The sequence below is a fragment of the Fundulus heteroclitus genome, chromosome 11 (genome assembly GCF_011125445.2).
Source record: "Fundulus heteroclitus isolate FHET01 chromosome 11, MU-UCD_Fhet_4.1, whole genome shotgun sequence".
NCBI classification, from domain to species: Eukaryota; Metazoa; Chordata; class Actinopteri; order Cyprinodontiformes; family Fundulidae; genus Fundulus; species Fundulus heteroclitus.
Window position 1 is genome coordinate 274646 of NC_046371.1, and position 14763 is coordinate 289408.

The 14763-nt window shown below is 39.8% G+C and overlaps 1 protein-coding gene and 1 long non-coding RNA gene across 2 annotated transcripts; one reads left to right on the forward strand and one right to left on the reverse strand.

The window, feature by feature from the left end:
* Positions 1-250: 250 nt before the first annotated feature.
* LOC118564441 (olfactory receptor 146-like) lies at positions 251-1714 on the forward strand. Its single transcript, XM_036142608.1, has one exon. It carries the CDS (start codon positions 560-562, stop codon positions 1499-1501), a length of 942 nt encoding a protein of 313 aa, XP_035998501.1. The 5' UTR covers positions 251-559; the 3' UTR covers positions 1502-1714.
* Positions 1715-9136: 7422 nt separating this feature from the next.
* Positions 9137-14149, reverse strand: LOC118564442. Its single transcript, XR_004931850.1, has 3 exons — positions 14096-14149; positions 13622-13623; positions 9137-9299 (listed from the first exon to the last, which is right to left on the reverse strand). It is a non-coding gene; the product is annotated as an uncharacterized LOC118564442 (long non-coding RNA).
* Between the last annotated feature and the right edge of the window lie 614 nt (positions 14150-14763).

Here is a 14763-nt window from a genome sequence, read left to right on the forward strand (position 1 = left end):
ATATATGGAATCATTGACTTCTCTTCAAGTATAAGAACTTATCAATAGAAATAAATGCTCATTCAATGAACACCGTTATATAATGTTGTTTACGTGAATTAACAATATATTTCAATCAGCAAATCGTCTCTACTGGGGAAGTGAAATTTAACTAAAACAACCAATAATAATATCAATAATAGATAGAATAGGTGGGATCTCATAGTCATCAGAACTTGTAATAATTGTTGGTCTAATGGTGGAGTTTTAATGTTCTGGGCAGGTCCATGGACACCTCGATGTTAGGACCTCCCCTTTGCCCCATCACTTGAACCCATGCCTCTATAAAAACAAGAAAGATATAGCAAATCACAACAATGTCAGACAGCTGAAATGTAACAAGTTAGGAATTATAGACAGATATTTTCTGAAGACATTGAAATATTACGTTTCTCATTAACTTTGAGCAGGTGTGCAGTTTTCTGGTGAAGATCCATTCATACATTTTTTAAACAGGAGCATTTATTGCTGCCTATCACTGTTTTGTAAAAGGGCTCTTTTAACGTTATTTTACAGCTTGATGGAGAACTACAGTTTGAACAGCTTCATGCTGCAGATTGAAGGGTTAAATGTTGAAGAGACTTCTGTGTTCCCTGTATTCTTCTTATTACTTTTCTCCTATCTGTATATTATGATAGCCAACATTGGGATTGTGGTTCTCATCATCATCGATAGAAGCCTCCATCAGCCCATGTATTTGCTGTTTTGCAACCTGCCTTTTAATGATATTCTTGGAAACTGTGTCATGTTGCCTCGTGTGCTGATGGATATTCTTCAGCTTCCCTCTGAGCGTCTCATCAGTTACTATGAATGCGTTGTTCAGGCTTTCTTTTCACACATTTTTGGCACCGCTTCCCACACCGTGCTCATGATCATGGCCTTTGACCGATACGTGGCCATCTGTAATCCTCTGCGTTATTCTGCAATAATGACCAACAGAATGGTGCTGAAGCTGACCGTCTCTGCCTGGGGGGTGGCCTTTGTTCTGGTCGGGATTCTGCTGGGTCTGACCGTACGGCTGAATAGATGTAGGAGTCTGATCACGAATCCTTTCTGTGACAACGCCTCACTGTTCAAGCTGTCCTGTGAGAGCGTGGTCATTAATAACATCTACGGCCTGACCTTCACCGTGGTTCTGTTAACAGCCTCTATAGGAAGCATCGTCCTCACCTACACTAAGATCACTGTTGTCTGTCTAACCAGCAGGAACAAGTCTCTGAACAGCAAAGCCCTGAAGACCTGCAGCACCCACCTCTTTGTCTACATGATCATGTTTGTTTTTGGGAAAGTGAACATTGTGTTGCACCGCTTCCCTGAGTACTCAGACTACAGAAAAATGTGTGTGGTTCTGTTTCATATCATTCCTGGCAGCCTGAACCCCATCATTTATGGAGTTCAGTCCAAAGAGATGAAAAGGTTTCTGTCGAAGCTGTTCTGCTCCAGAAAGGTTCTGTCATCATAACGATATATTAGATTTTCTTATGCTTATGTGTTAAAAACAGTTTTGTTGGATTGTCTTTGTTATATTTGATATAATTTTTCAATTTCTGAAATGACAAATTCATTTAAAAGCAATCCCTGCTGATAATTAAATGTATAACCTTATAAACCTTGTAAAACTTTAATGAGTGTGAATCTTTTTGTTAGAAGCACTTAATAACTATGACTGCCTGTGTATAAATTTGAAAATGTACGGTGGGTTTATATAGGGTCCATATATTTATAATTGTAACAAGCTTTGCTGCCAGATTTATTTAAAAATATTAAAAAGCATTTAAAGATGAGTTCTGTAGTGTGTTAAGTCAATAAAATATATTTTTTTCTTCACAAAGTTTGTTCATTTAATCAATTATTATTTTTTTTAAATATAATCAATCACAGTTCAGTTTTTCCCATTTGGTATTTTATTCCTGTTTGCCTTATATCTTTGTAACTATTAGTGTCTGCATTTAATTGGCAATACCATTTTCCATTCAATTAACACTTTGTGTTATACAGCACATGTATATGGAGGACTAACTCCGACATATTGTTGGCGGAAATTTTAACTGATTACTGACTTACTTATTAAACTAGAAAAAAATTGCATTTCCTGCAAAAATGCAGTAAGCTGAATGAGCAGAATAGCTGAAAGAACAAGATTAAACAGAAAAACTGCTAAATTGCATTAAAGTCGAAGTTTGCATAACCTCATAAGCTTCTGCTGAAGGTTAAAAGACACAGAGCAAAATGCATAAAAGCCAGGCATAAGTTACAGTTGAAATACTGTGAGAGCATAAATGTCTGCTGAAAATTGCTGAAGAACAGAAAATGATGAACTAGTACAAACATCAGAAAAGAATGAGCATAAACAATTAAACATTCAGTTGAAAACAGGAAAAACTGTAAGCTAGTTTGCATCTTAAATACTGTGGAAGCACTACGTTTTGCTGAAAAGGGCTGAAGAAGCAAAACAACTCTTAGCTTAAATGGCGGAACTGGATCTGAAGGCTGCAAAACCTATTGCAGGTTTCTAAAAATAGAAGGAATTGTATAAAAGCAAGGCAGAGGCTGAAGCTGACATGCTGAGGAAGCTGTACTTTTTGCTGAAAAGGACTGAAGAAGCGAAAGTTGAAAGAAGTTGTTGCAAAAGCAGACTAATCACTTAAATAGCCCCTTACTGTCAGCTGAAACGTCCAAAAATAAGCAGAAATGTCACCTTATATTGAAATATACAAGATCTTGGTGCAGAACAGAAGTTGGGTTTGTGTTTGAGCTTGACCAGCTGATGCAAAAAAGTACTGATTTTAGCCTTCAAAGAATGTCCACATACTATATAAATGTTGCACAGATCACAAACTGTTTAAAATTGTGTGCTGTTAATGTAGAATAATTAAGTCCAGGTTTGTAGTGTGGTTTTTAAATTAGAGCTGATTACGTAGTGAGAAAATGTGTGAAATAGCCCTTCAAATGGAGAGAGAGAGAGAAAGAGAGAGAGAGGGAGAGAGAGAGAGAGAGAGAGAGAGAGAGAGAGAGAGAGAGAGAGAGAGAGAGAGAGAGAGAGAGAGAGAGAGAGAGAGAGAGAGAGAGAGAGAGAGAGAGAGAGAGAGAGAGAGAGAGAGAGAGAGAGAGAGAGATGGAAAAATTGTTTTTTTTGACACCTAATAACTCAGAGACACTTTTTACGACCTGGCCCATATTTTGTGTGGCACTTTGTCTTTAAAGACTGTACAAACCTGAGAAAAGCAGAACTCTGTAGGACCTTCCTAGGACTACTTCCAGTTAGCAATATGCTTGCCATTAGCGACTAACAGGGTTGTGTTGAATATTATCAGGAGTTGGTGCTCTTTTAGATTGGTTCATATCCTCCACTAGGAAGTGGCTAAAAAGGGGGAAAATATTCAATGTCAAGAAAGGTCATTTTGAAACAGGCGTCCTTCAGCAACACAGTCTCACCAAATCTGAGGCCAAAATTCAACATTTGACCAAAAAGTGGTGTAGTGCCATTTCCTATAGGTTGGAGGCACAATGGAGCCCAAATGGGTTGCTTCTGGACATCCTTCTGGGTTATGTTGGGGCCCAAACTGCAATACAAATTCAAGATCAAGAAGTTTGAAAATATGTGAAATTGCCCTCAAAATGGAGAGAGGGGGGGGGGGGCTAGCGAGTGTGTGTGTGTGTGTCTAATACAAGGCAAGGCAAGGCAAATTTATTTATATAGCACAATTTAGTACAGAGACAATGCAAAGTGCTTTACATGATTAAAATATAGGAAATAAAAGCAAGTAGGAAAAGTGTAGAAACAAAAAAGAACATTTGAAAACAGTAAAACATTTTAACTTGAACATTCAAAGGCAATTTTAAACAAATGTGTTTTTAATCTCGATTTAAAGGAACTCTAATACATAGGCTACAGACTGGGTTAAACATAAACATCCATCCATTATTCCATTTATTCATTCAAAATTAGACAGGTGTACCGTTGCTCATTGACATGCAGCTGCAGCAGCCGGGTCTACCCCTCTTTCTCGCACTCCTATTCCCTTTTTAAACAGTGAAGAAACTTTACCCCGAACAAACACAAATATCTCTGCAACGGAGACCTATCGATATCATTGTTGGATCGTTTTTTTGTTTTGTTTTTTCAGAACAGAGAGGAACAATAATTTCACTCTGTTTTTGTTGTAAATATTGTAATAAATGCATAAAAAAATCATAAAATAAAGGGGAAAATTTCAGGAAAAGCAAAGATCTCCAAAATTTGGTCTCAAACAACTTGCTCTAAAGTATAAGAGATAGCTAAATAATTCCTTTACTGTGAGTATCACAGTGTATCAGTGTTCTGTTCTGTCTGTTTTCGAGGTCGGTCATGTCTTTTCTCTCCTCTGCAGCTTTTACCCCCCCCTCCTACTCTCCTGCTTCTGCTGCTGTCTTGTCTTTCTGAGCACCTTCTTCATATCAACCAAACTCTGAAAATCATGGATCTGGTAAGCTGGTCTCTCAATGCTATTGATCAAATTTTTTCGACGGGTAGGCAACGAAAGGGGGACCCGTCCGGTCCCGATTTGACTTATTTTGTGGGATACACCCTAAATTCTTGGATGGAAAACGGTGTGTCTTTCGACTTTGTCATTCCTGTTTGAAACGTTTGCATGTTTGGATTCAGGATACTGGGATTTCTACGTATTGGATCTGGTGGATTTTTGATGTATCAGCAAATACAGCGGATGTCGGTAGCCATTTGGCCTTGATCAGGCTGCCGGCTGCATGACGCGCTCACTAAGGCGGTGAACGGACAGTTCTAGAAGGTGGAGGAGCGAAGCCGAAAAGCTGGATGTGCTGGAACGCAGACTGGCTTTGGTGGTTGAACTCAAGGGGAGATGGGATAAAATCTGGAAGTGAAGCGCAGAAAAGCCCAACAATTTGGAAAATTGGATTTACCATTTGGTGCCAGCAAAGACTTAAAGCTGACAGGAAAGTCATAGCAGCTTGTTCATAACAAATAACATATTGGTATGCCCTCCCTATCTCTACTCCTGGATTGTTATGGCGGAGAATGCTCAGAACTCTCCCCCCGCTCCCTCCTCCTCCCCCGCTGACACCTGTGGATGCTTTCTGAAATATTGGCCAGCTGATAACATCAAGGACTATGGCCTCTGGAGAGCGTTCACGGAGATATAAACACTTTCACCCAAACAGACACACATAACTGATGCTCATATAAACTGATGAACTTACGTACACGCGACTAGTCTCACATGTTTACCTTCTGCTATATTTGTTTCGTCTTATTTGTGCTTTTTGTGCAAGAGATTTTTGATATCTCAAACTGTATCCTGTTATAGGATACAGTTTGAGATATGTTTTTCCCTCCCACCTTCCTTTTTTTTGTGGCCTCTATCTTTCCACAGAGTAATGGCAGCACCATGTGGGCACCGCGTAAGGTGGTTCCTTGGCAGCAAGGCCTCAGTAAATCGTCTCCCCTAAAATGTTTGTTTATGTTATGGCGATTGTACTGAAACAACAATTTCCCTCTGGGATTATTAAAGTATTTCTGATTCTGATTCTGATCACATGGCTTTGGAGAACAGTCATGGTTATTTTCATGTTTGTATAAAAATCTGTGTAGGCGTGGTGATGGAGTAAAAAAAAGTGGGTCATTTTGAAGGATTTTAGTCTGAAGCTGTTTCAGCGATTTGCAGATTTGCTACTCCCGAACAAATTGTTCCTGCAGCAGAAAGGTAAAAGTTATCCAAAATTTTCCTTTTTTGTGACTGCCACATGGGTCTGAAGATGAATCGGTGCAAGGCTCATGTCTGTACAGCCAACGGTTAAGGAGAGGCAATAATTTGAAAACTTTTTTATTAGGTGTCTTTTGGATTTTTAAGTCTGACTTTTGGAAGGTCCCCCATAGTAATTATATTGAGGGCGGGTGGACTTTTCAGCACTCTGGAGCGATTTGCGAAGAATCTATAAATCTCACAACAACGAGGGTTACATTTTCTGAATGCAGACAAAAATACCTACATTGTAAACTTTATGTGGGTAGAATAAAAATTGGGCGCATGAGAACAAGTATTTTCCGAGAAGAAGACCTGTTCAGGGTGAACCCCGCCTCTCGCCCAGTGAACGCTGGAGATAGGCACCAGCAACCCCCGCGACCCCATGAGGGATTAAGCGGTTCGGAAAATGGATGGATGGAAGAATTTATCAAAAAAGCTAGAAGGTACACTCTAGCACAGGCATGGGCAACTTCCATGATAAAGAGGGCCAAATTTTTTTCAGCATGACCATTGGAGGGCCACATGACCACGCACTTCAAATAATTGGATATGAAAGACACTACAAATGATTCTCAATAAGAACAAATTTTGTACGAATTTATATCAGTATTTTTATTGCACCAACATACAACTATATTCTGCATATAAATGCATTTTAATATGTCCTTAAGCAAAAGTCAAACCATTTGCTTTAAAAAAAAGTGCAAAAAGGAATTTGAACTCTTTAATATCAAAGAACAAAAAGTTTGCTTAAAAAACTGATTACAAATAGTTTGTGTATAAAATAAATGCATTTTAACATGTCCATAAGAAACAAAGACAAAACATTTGCTTTAAAAAGTGCAAAACTGAACTCATTTATAACAAAGAACAAAAAAGTTTGCTTGAAAAACTGATTACAAATAGTTTGTGTATAAAATAAATGCATTTTAACATGTCCATCAGAAGAAACAAAGACAAAACATTTTCTTTAAAAAGTGCAAAACTGAACTCATTAATAACAAGGAACAAAAAAGTTTAAAAAAACAGATTGCAAATAGCTCACATTCAATAATAGCAGAAAACTAGACCACAGAGGCCCAACATTAATAAAGGCTAATGAGAGACCTGTGGTTTTGCCTGCTGGCTCACAATGGATTGGATGTCAATGTCAATTTTTGTGGTCCCAATGCGCATCAAATTAAGCAGTGTTTCATCTGTGAGTCTGTTTCTCTCTTTGGATTTTATGTGCTTCATGGTGGAAAAACTGCTCTCGCAAATGTAAGTGCTCCCAAACATACTGGCCATTGAGAGGGCAAAATCTCGGAGACGTGGAAAACGGGCCTCAGGAAGAAGTCTCCAAAATGAAATCCCCCTCTCGTTGCGCTTTGCTTGAAAAAACGGGTCTGCCTGCAGCTCGCAGAGTTCGACCTGCAGCTCCGATGGTTGTGCGCTGACCGCAGCAGAAAGTGGGTCCATGATTAGCGCAATTCGTGGTTGCATCTCGTGAAAATCTTGGAAACGATTGTTGAATTGCTCCTGTAATTTTTCGAGGTCTGCTCTGTATTTCTGGATTTGTATTTCGCACTGAGGGCTCTCTTTGCAAATCTCAGCGCAAGCGGGAAAATGTGCCAGATTTGCAGGAGGGGAAGAAAAGCCATCAATGAAGAGCACGAGCTTGCGCTGAAATGCGGTCATGTGAGAAATGAGATCACACACTGTTTGATCTCTCCCCTGTAAGAGTGTGTTGAGGTGATTGAGGTGCGCGCTGATGTCTGTCAGAAAGGCCATGTCATAAAGAAACTTTGTATCTTTGAACTTCCCGCAGTAAGCACTTGCATCGCCACTAATGCTGTTCTCCAAGAACACTGGTATTTCCGAGCGCAGCGCAAAAAACGCTCCAGACACTTTCCTCGACTCATCCACCTGATATCCGTATGAAGTTGTAAGCCCCCATACTCGGCATCCACTTCATCCAGAAAGGTGATGAACCTCCGGTGACAGAGCGATCTGTTTCCTCCTCTGATGATATTAGTGACTTTTGTCACCAAATCCATGACGTGGCCAAAGTTTAATGTCTTTGCGCAAAGGGCTTCCTGGAAAGATTAGAAAAAAATATGATGCTACTCACCTGATGGATGATGCAGTGCAGTATAGGGCAGTTTACTCCGCTCTGCCTGAGTAGCCCGGCGAAACCTCGGTGTCTTCCCTGCATCGCAGGTGCGCCATCCGTAACAACAGCTGACAGCTTTTCGAAGCCACCGTATTCACCCACAGCACTGGTAACGGCGTTGAATATATCGCTGCCTTTAGTAGTGTCGTGCAGAGATGCAAATTTCAGTAACTCCTCGTGCACATCAAATGAATTGTCAATCGTTCTCGCAAAAACCAGCAGTTGGCTGACATCCGTCACATCTGTACTCTCATCTAAAGCTAATGAGAAGAAGTATTTGCTGTCCTGCATGACTTGTTTCATTTTTACATCGACGTGATCGTGGATGTCAAAAATCCTGCGTGTTAATGTGCGTCGGGACAAGGACACAGCTTCAAAGTTTTTTAGCTATGTTGTTGTCACCAAATGCTTTGGCCATTTTCATTGCGCACCTCTTAACAACTTCTCCATCCGACAGTGGCTTCTTTGCCCTGGCAAGTTCGAGTGCCACATCATAAGACGCTGTGATGGCTGACTCCTGACACGTCGTAGCTATTGTGAAAAAGTGCTGCTGTTTACATACTTTTGCTTTGAGGTCAGCTACTACAGCGGTTCTGGCAGCTCCAGTGTATTTCTCAAATTTAACTTTATGCAAGGTGTTGTAATGTAGGCCTAAATTGTAATCTTTCAGGGCTGATAATGTCTCCAAGCAAACTAGACACATTGGCTTTCCTTTGAATTCGGTGAAAAGGTACTCTTCTTCCCATTTTCTCTGAAAAATGCGATTTTCTCGTCAAGTTTTCTCTTGATGCCGCTGCTCGTTGCCATGGCTCCTGATTCTTTCTCGCTGTTGCAAAGCGGCCCGTGCCCGCTATTGTTTGGGCATGGTGCGCCTCTATCGGTAAAAAGTACAATTACATTTTTTTTATTATTAAATTATTATTGATATATTCACATCCCTGCTCTAGCAGAACCCCCTATCAACCATAACAATGCATGTATTTTGCTGAATTTTATGAAAAAGCACTATTATTTTAAGGAGCTACAATATAAAAATGGTACAAGATATGAAATAGCTGAAGTGTAAAATAGCAGAAGACTTTGTGAATATTTTAAATGTTGAATGGCGTTTCTAGTTGATTGTATGTGGAAGTAGTAAGCTGTGAAATGTTAAACGGTTGAAAGTGTAACCCGCATAAAATAATTACCCGTATTTTATTTTGGCGGGTCAAAGGGGAAGCCACCCTTTAAGTTCTGGGTTGAAGGTGAGCTCTGGTCCCTCCATTGCTGTTGCTGCTGTTACTGTGGCTAGCTGCTTCTGTTGGCGTTTCCCTAAATCGCTGAATCATATTGCAGCATCAACTCAACTTAAAGGCAAGGCAAGGCAAGGCAAATTTATTTATATAGCACAATTCAGTACAGAGACAATGCAAAGTGCTTTACATGATTAAAATATTGGAAAATAAAACAGAATAAAAGCAAGTAGGGATAGTGTAGAAACAAAAAAAAGAACATTTGAAAACAGTAAAACATTTTAACTTGAACATTCAAAGGCAATTCTAAACAAATGTGTTTTTAATCTTGATTTAAAGGAACTCAGGCTTTCTGCACTTTTACAGTTTTCTGGAAGTTTGTTCCAGATAAGTGGAGCATAGGAACTAAATGCTGCTTCTCCTTGTTTAGTTCTGGTTCTAGGTATGCAGAGTAGGCTGGAGCCAGAAGACCTGAGTGGTCTGGAGGGTTTATACGCTGATAACAAGTCTGTGATGTATTTAGGTGCTAAGCCATTTAGAGATTTATAGACTAACAGAAGTATTTTAAAGTCTATTCTCTGAGATACAGGGAGCCAGTGTAAGGACTTTAGAACGGGGGTTATGTGCTCTACTTTCTTAGTCTTAGTGAGAACGCGGGCAGCAGCGTTCTGGATCAGCTGCAGCTGTCTGATCCACTTTTTAGGCAGACCTGTAAAAACACCGTTGCAGTAATCAATTCTACTAAAAATAAACGCATGGATTAGTTTTTCCAGATCCTGCTGAGACATCAGTCCTTTAATCCTAGAAATGTTCTTCAGGTGGTAGAAAGCTGACCTTGTAATTGTCTTTAGATGCTTTTGGAGGTTCAGGTCTGAGTCCATCACTACTCCCAGATTTCGGGCCTGATCAGTGGTTTTTAGCTGAAGCGACTGAAGCTGTGTGCTAACTTTTGATCTCTCCTCTATTGGTCCAAATATTATTACTTCTGTTTTGTTTTTGTTCAACTGAAGAAAATTTTGACACATCCATGCATTGATTTCTTCTAGGCATTTACTCAGTGCTTGAATTGGTTCATAGTCACCTGGTGACATGGTGATGTAGAGCTGTGTGTCGTCTGCATAGTTATGGTAGCTGATGTTGTTATTTTTTATTATCTGGGCTAGAGGGAGCATGTAGATATTGAAGAGGAGGGGACCCAGGATGGACCCTTGGGGAACCCCACATGTGATTTTTGTAATCTTCGATGTAAAGTTACCTACTGATACAAAAAAGTCCCTGTCCTTTAAGTAAGATTTAAACCAGTGGAGAGCTGTACCAGAAAGGCCGACCCAGTTCTCCAGGCGCTCTAACAGAATGGAGTGATCAACAGTATCAAATGCTGCACTGAGGTCCAATAGTACCAGCACGGTGGTTCTTCCACAGTCTGTATTTATATGGATGTCATTAAAAACCTTGATAAGGGCGGTCTCTGTACTGTGGTGAGCACGGAAACCTGACTGGAAACCATCAAAGCGGCTGGTCGTTGTTAAGAAGGTGTTTAATTGTTGAAATACAACTTTTTCAATAATCTTACTGATAAAGGGGAGGTTTGAGATGGGCCTGTAGTTCTGGAGTAGAAGTTTGTCTAAATTGTTCTTTTTCAGCAGTGGTTTGATAATTGCTGTTTTTAGGGACTGGGGGAAAACACCTGACAGAAGGGACGCGTTTATTATCTGAGTCAAATCAGACGCTATTACAGGTAAAACTTTTTTAAAGAAAGCTGTGGGTAGAACATCAAGGCAGCTGGAGGAGGAACTTAACTGCTGAATGATCTGCTCTAAGCTTTTGTGGTTTATTTCGCTGAAATGGGACATTTTGTCAGAAATAGTTCCAGCTGAATAAAGCATTGGTTCTGGTGTTGATATGGTAGTACAAAGTGATCCTCTAATTTTTAGGATTTTTTCAGTAAAGAAGTTAGCAAATTCGTTGCAGGCCCTGGTGGAGTGGAGTTCGGAAGTCACGGACACAGGAGGATTTGTTAGCCTGTCAACTGTGGAAAATAAGACATGAGTATTATTAATGTTTTTCTTGATGATCTCAGAGAAGAAAGATTCTCTTGCATTTTTCAGTTGTAAGTTATATCTGTAAAGTCTCTCTTTATAGATGTCGTAGTGAACTAGGAGTCTATTCTTTCTCCACCTGCGTTCAGCTTTTCGACATTCCCTTTTTTCACTTCTAACTGATGGAGCATTTCTCCAAGGAGATTTTTTCTTCCCGGGAAAAAACTTCACTTTGACTGGAGCAATGCAGTTAATGATGTCTGAGACTTTAGACTGAAAGTTATCTACTAGCTCATCTACTGAGTTGCAGCCCAAGGTTGAAGTAGCAGAGTAAGCTTGAATAAAAGTTTCCGCGGCATTGTCCTTAAAGGTGCGTTTTCTTACGATGTCCCTTTGGCTAAATGAGTCGCTGGTAATTATGCTTTCAAAGGTAACAGAAAAGTGATCGGATAAGGCAACATCAGTTACATTGACCTGTGAAATCTTTAGACCTTTAGTGATGATCAAGTCTAAAATATGTCCCTGTTTGTGTGTTGGCTGTTTAACGTGTTGACTTAAACCAAAGTTTCTAAGTGTGTCACACAGTTCTTTTGCACTTCTGTCTTCAGGGTTGTCAACGTGAAAGTTGAAGTCTCCAACAATAATTAAACAGTCATAATCAACACATATCACAGACAGCAGGTCACTAAAATCATTAAAAAAGTTTGATGTGGACTTAGGAGGCCTGTACACATTCAGAAACATAGTTCGTACCGGGCCCTTTACCTGGAGAGCCAAATGTTCAAAAGAGTCAAATTTTCCTAAAAACACCTTTTTACACTTTAGTGAATCATTAAACAATGTTGCTACTCCTCCACCTTTCCTTTGCTGTCTGCTCTCACAAAGAAAACTGTAGTTTGGAGGAGTCGACTCCATCAGTATAGCTGCTTCACTAAATTCATGCAGCCATGTTTCTGTTAAAAACATTACATCAAGATCATTGTCAATAATGAAGTCATTAATTAAAAGGGATTTTCCTGACAGAGATCTAATATTTAATAAACCCAGTTTATATGACTTGGTGGTTGATGATGTCTCTGTGACAGGTTGCATCTGACAGTTTATGATTTTTAAGTATTTGTTCCTGTTTATCCTTTTGTTTTTCTTATTTCTGCCACGTATTATCACAGATATTCCATAATCTCCGGCGAAAGGCCCCGGCTGATGCTGGGAACTCTCATGTCTGATAAACGTGTGGCCAGGGCCCAATCTGTATCACAGCGAAGTAATTTGGAGTTCCTCAGTACCAGAGTGTTCTGTGATACGTGGAGGAGGAGGATCTGAGGCTCTGAGGCCTTTGGAGAATCCTGGTTTATTCACAGCAGAATGGCTATGTGGAGAGGATGTCATCTGTAGGCCAATCTTAAATACTTTGTTCATGTTATGAGAAAATTCCAGAAAAGGAACTTCTGGGCTTTGTGGAGAAGAAGGGGAGGCGGGTCCAGTCTGGACCGGTGTTTGTGAAGATGGAGGTTCTTGGTCCTTTCGTTGTCCTGCTGAGATCTGGGATGAATCGTCCTGTAGCTCTGACAACGCCTCATTCTGCGTCATCTTTCTGGCCATCTTTATCTTGGCTTGTTCGGGCTGCACTGGGCTTATCATTTGTTTTGGCACTGGATGTTCCTTGTTTTGGGACAAAGCTGATGACGCATGGTTCACAGAATAGAAGATGTTTGAAATCAGCCGTTTTGCACCTGACCTATTTAGAGAGAAACAATCTCTGTTGAACAGATGTCTTCTTTCCCAAAATATGTTAAAGTTGTCTATGAAGGTTACAGTTGTTTCTTTGCATGTTTTTTCCAGCCATTTGTTTAGCATCAGAATTCTGGAAAAAATCTCGTCTCCGCAGTTAGCGGGTGAGTGAGGCCCGCTAAGAAGAACCTTGACATTCAGGCCATCAACAAGTTTCAACAAACGAATGTAATCCTCTTTTAATACTTCTGATTTTCTTATCCTGTTGACGTCCGTCAGGGCTTCAGCTTGTATTATGAGGTTTTCCAAGGTCGGACGTTTTCTCAAGATCCTTGGAAGGTCTGTCTGAAGGATGTCTGTTAAATCAGACACCAGGCCACAGTTCCCGTCGTTATAAATCAACACCTCTGTATTTTTCTTGTTACAGAAATGTTTAATCCCCCTTACAGAACCATTGCATAATATCAGGGTCCTTGGCCCTGTGGCATGTCTTTTCTCTGATGTCTTAGAACGAAAATCGTTGACATACCTCTGGTTTTTGTCCTCCTGGGTCACATTTTGGAGCAGAGCGAATCTGTTTCGTAAAGGAATTCCAGCATTTCCAGCAGGTTTACTCCTATCATTTGTTGTGGGAACAGCCCGCTGTTGTTTTACTTGTCCTGGGACATCTCTCTGTAGTCTCGGCCAGTTTTCTTTGTCTAGGCGTGGGGTTCGTTGGTCCTTTGGTCTTGCACCCAGAGTGGTCCAGGGATTCTCATTTTCCTCAGGGAACTGTTTGTTCGCTGAGTCGCTGGGCTGGTGGTCACCGCTCGGAATCACGGGCAGGGTCGTATCATTTCCATTCGCGGCGTTTACATCATAATTCACTTCAAGTCGACAGATTTTCAGTTCCATAACAGCTATCTTCTGTAAAAGCTTGTCAAAGTCCATTGTGTTGAAGGAGGGCATCTTTTCAAAATCCAAATCAAAAAATAAGTAAAAGAAAATAAAAAGAAAATAAATAAATAAAAACTAAATCCAACTTTCTGTGGTTTAGGTTAGGAGATAAAAAGGAGATAAAAAGTAAAAGGCAGGAAAATGCAAGCAAGCAGAGAGCAGAGAAAAAAGCGTCCGAACAGGCCGAGAGGCAGATAATAAAACTAAAGTAGCCGAAGGATTACTTTGAGCGTGTTGTGACCACTACTTGACGGTGAGTTGCTAATTCCCTGTCATTTCTTTTTTTTTGGAAAAGTAGAAACCTCATGGCGACACGCCCACTTATGAGTTGTGTATTGGCGTTTTAAATGGTTTTGTGGTCTAAAAAAAACATTTTCTTTTGTTAATTATGTGGCCGATTGAACCATATACTGTTAAAATGTTATATAAGCCTTTTGATTTCGTCCTTTAGGGACACTTTTTGTTATTTTTCATTTGATTTGTGAACGGCCAATGGAACTTTGTACTGGTTGGTTTCTGAAGTTGCGCAACAAAACTAGAGACCAATTAGATGCTTATTGAAGCAGTATTTAAGTGAATTAATTTTAATTGATATTGTCAATTAAAATTGCATAGAATTTAAAAGTGCACTTTACTTTGATACCTTATCTGACTTTACTTTGATACCTTGTCTGACTTAACTTTGATACCTTGTCTGACTTCACTTTGATACCTTATCTGACTTCACTTTGATACCTTGTCTGACATTATTTTGATATCTTGTCTGACTTTATTTGATCTGTAATATTAACGCGATTAACTTGGAAACTTACTTAAATGATTCCTGACTAATATTATTTGGTTAGTTATGTATGTTTTTGAATAGCAGTTTA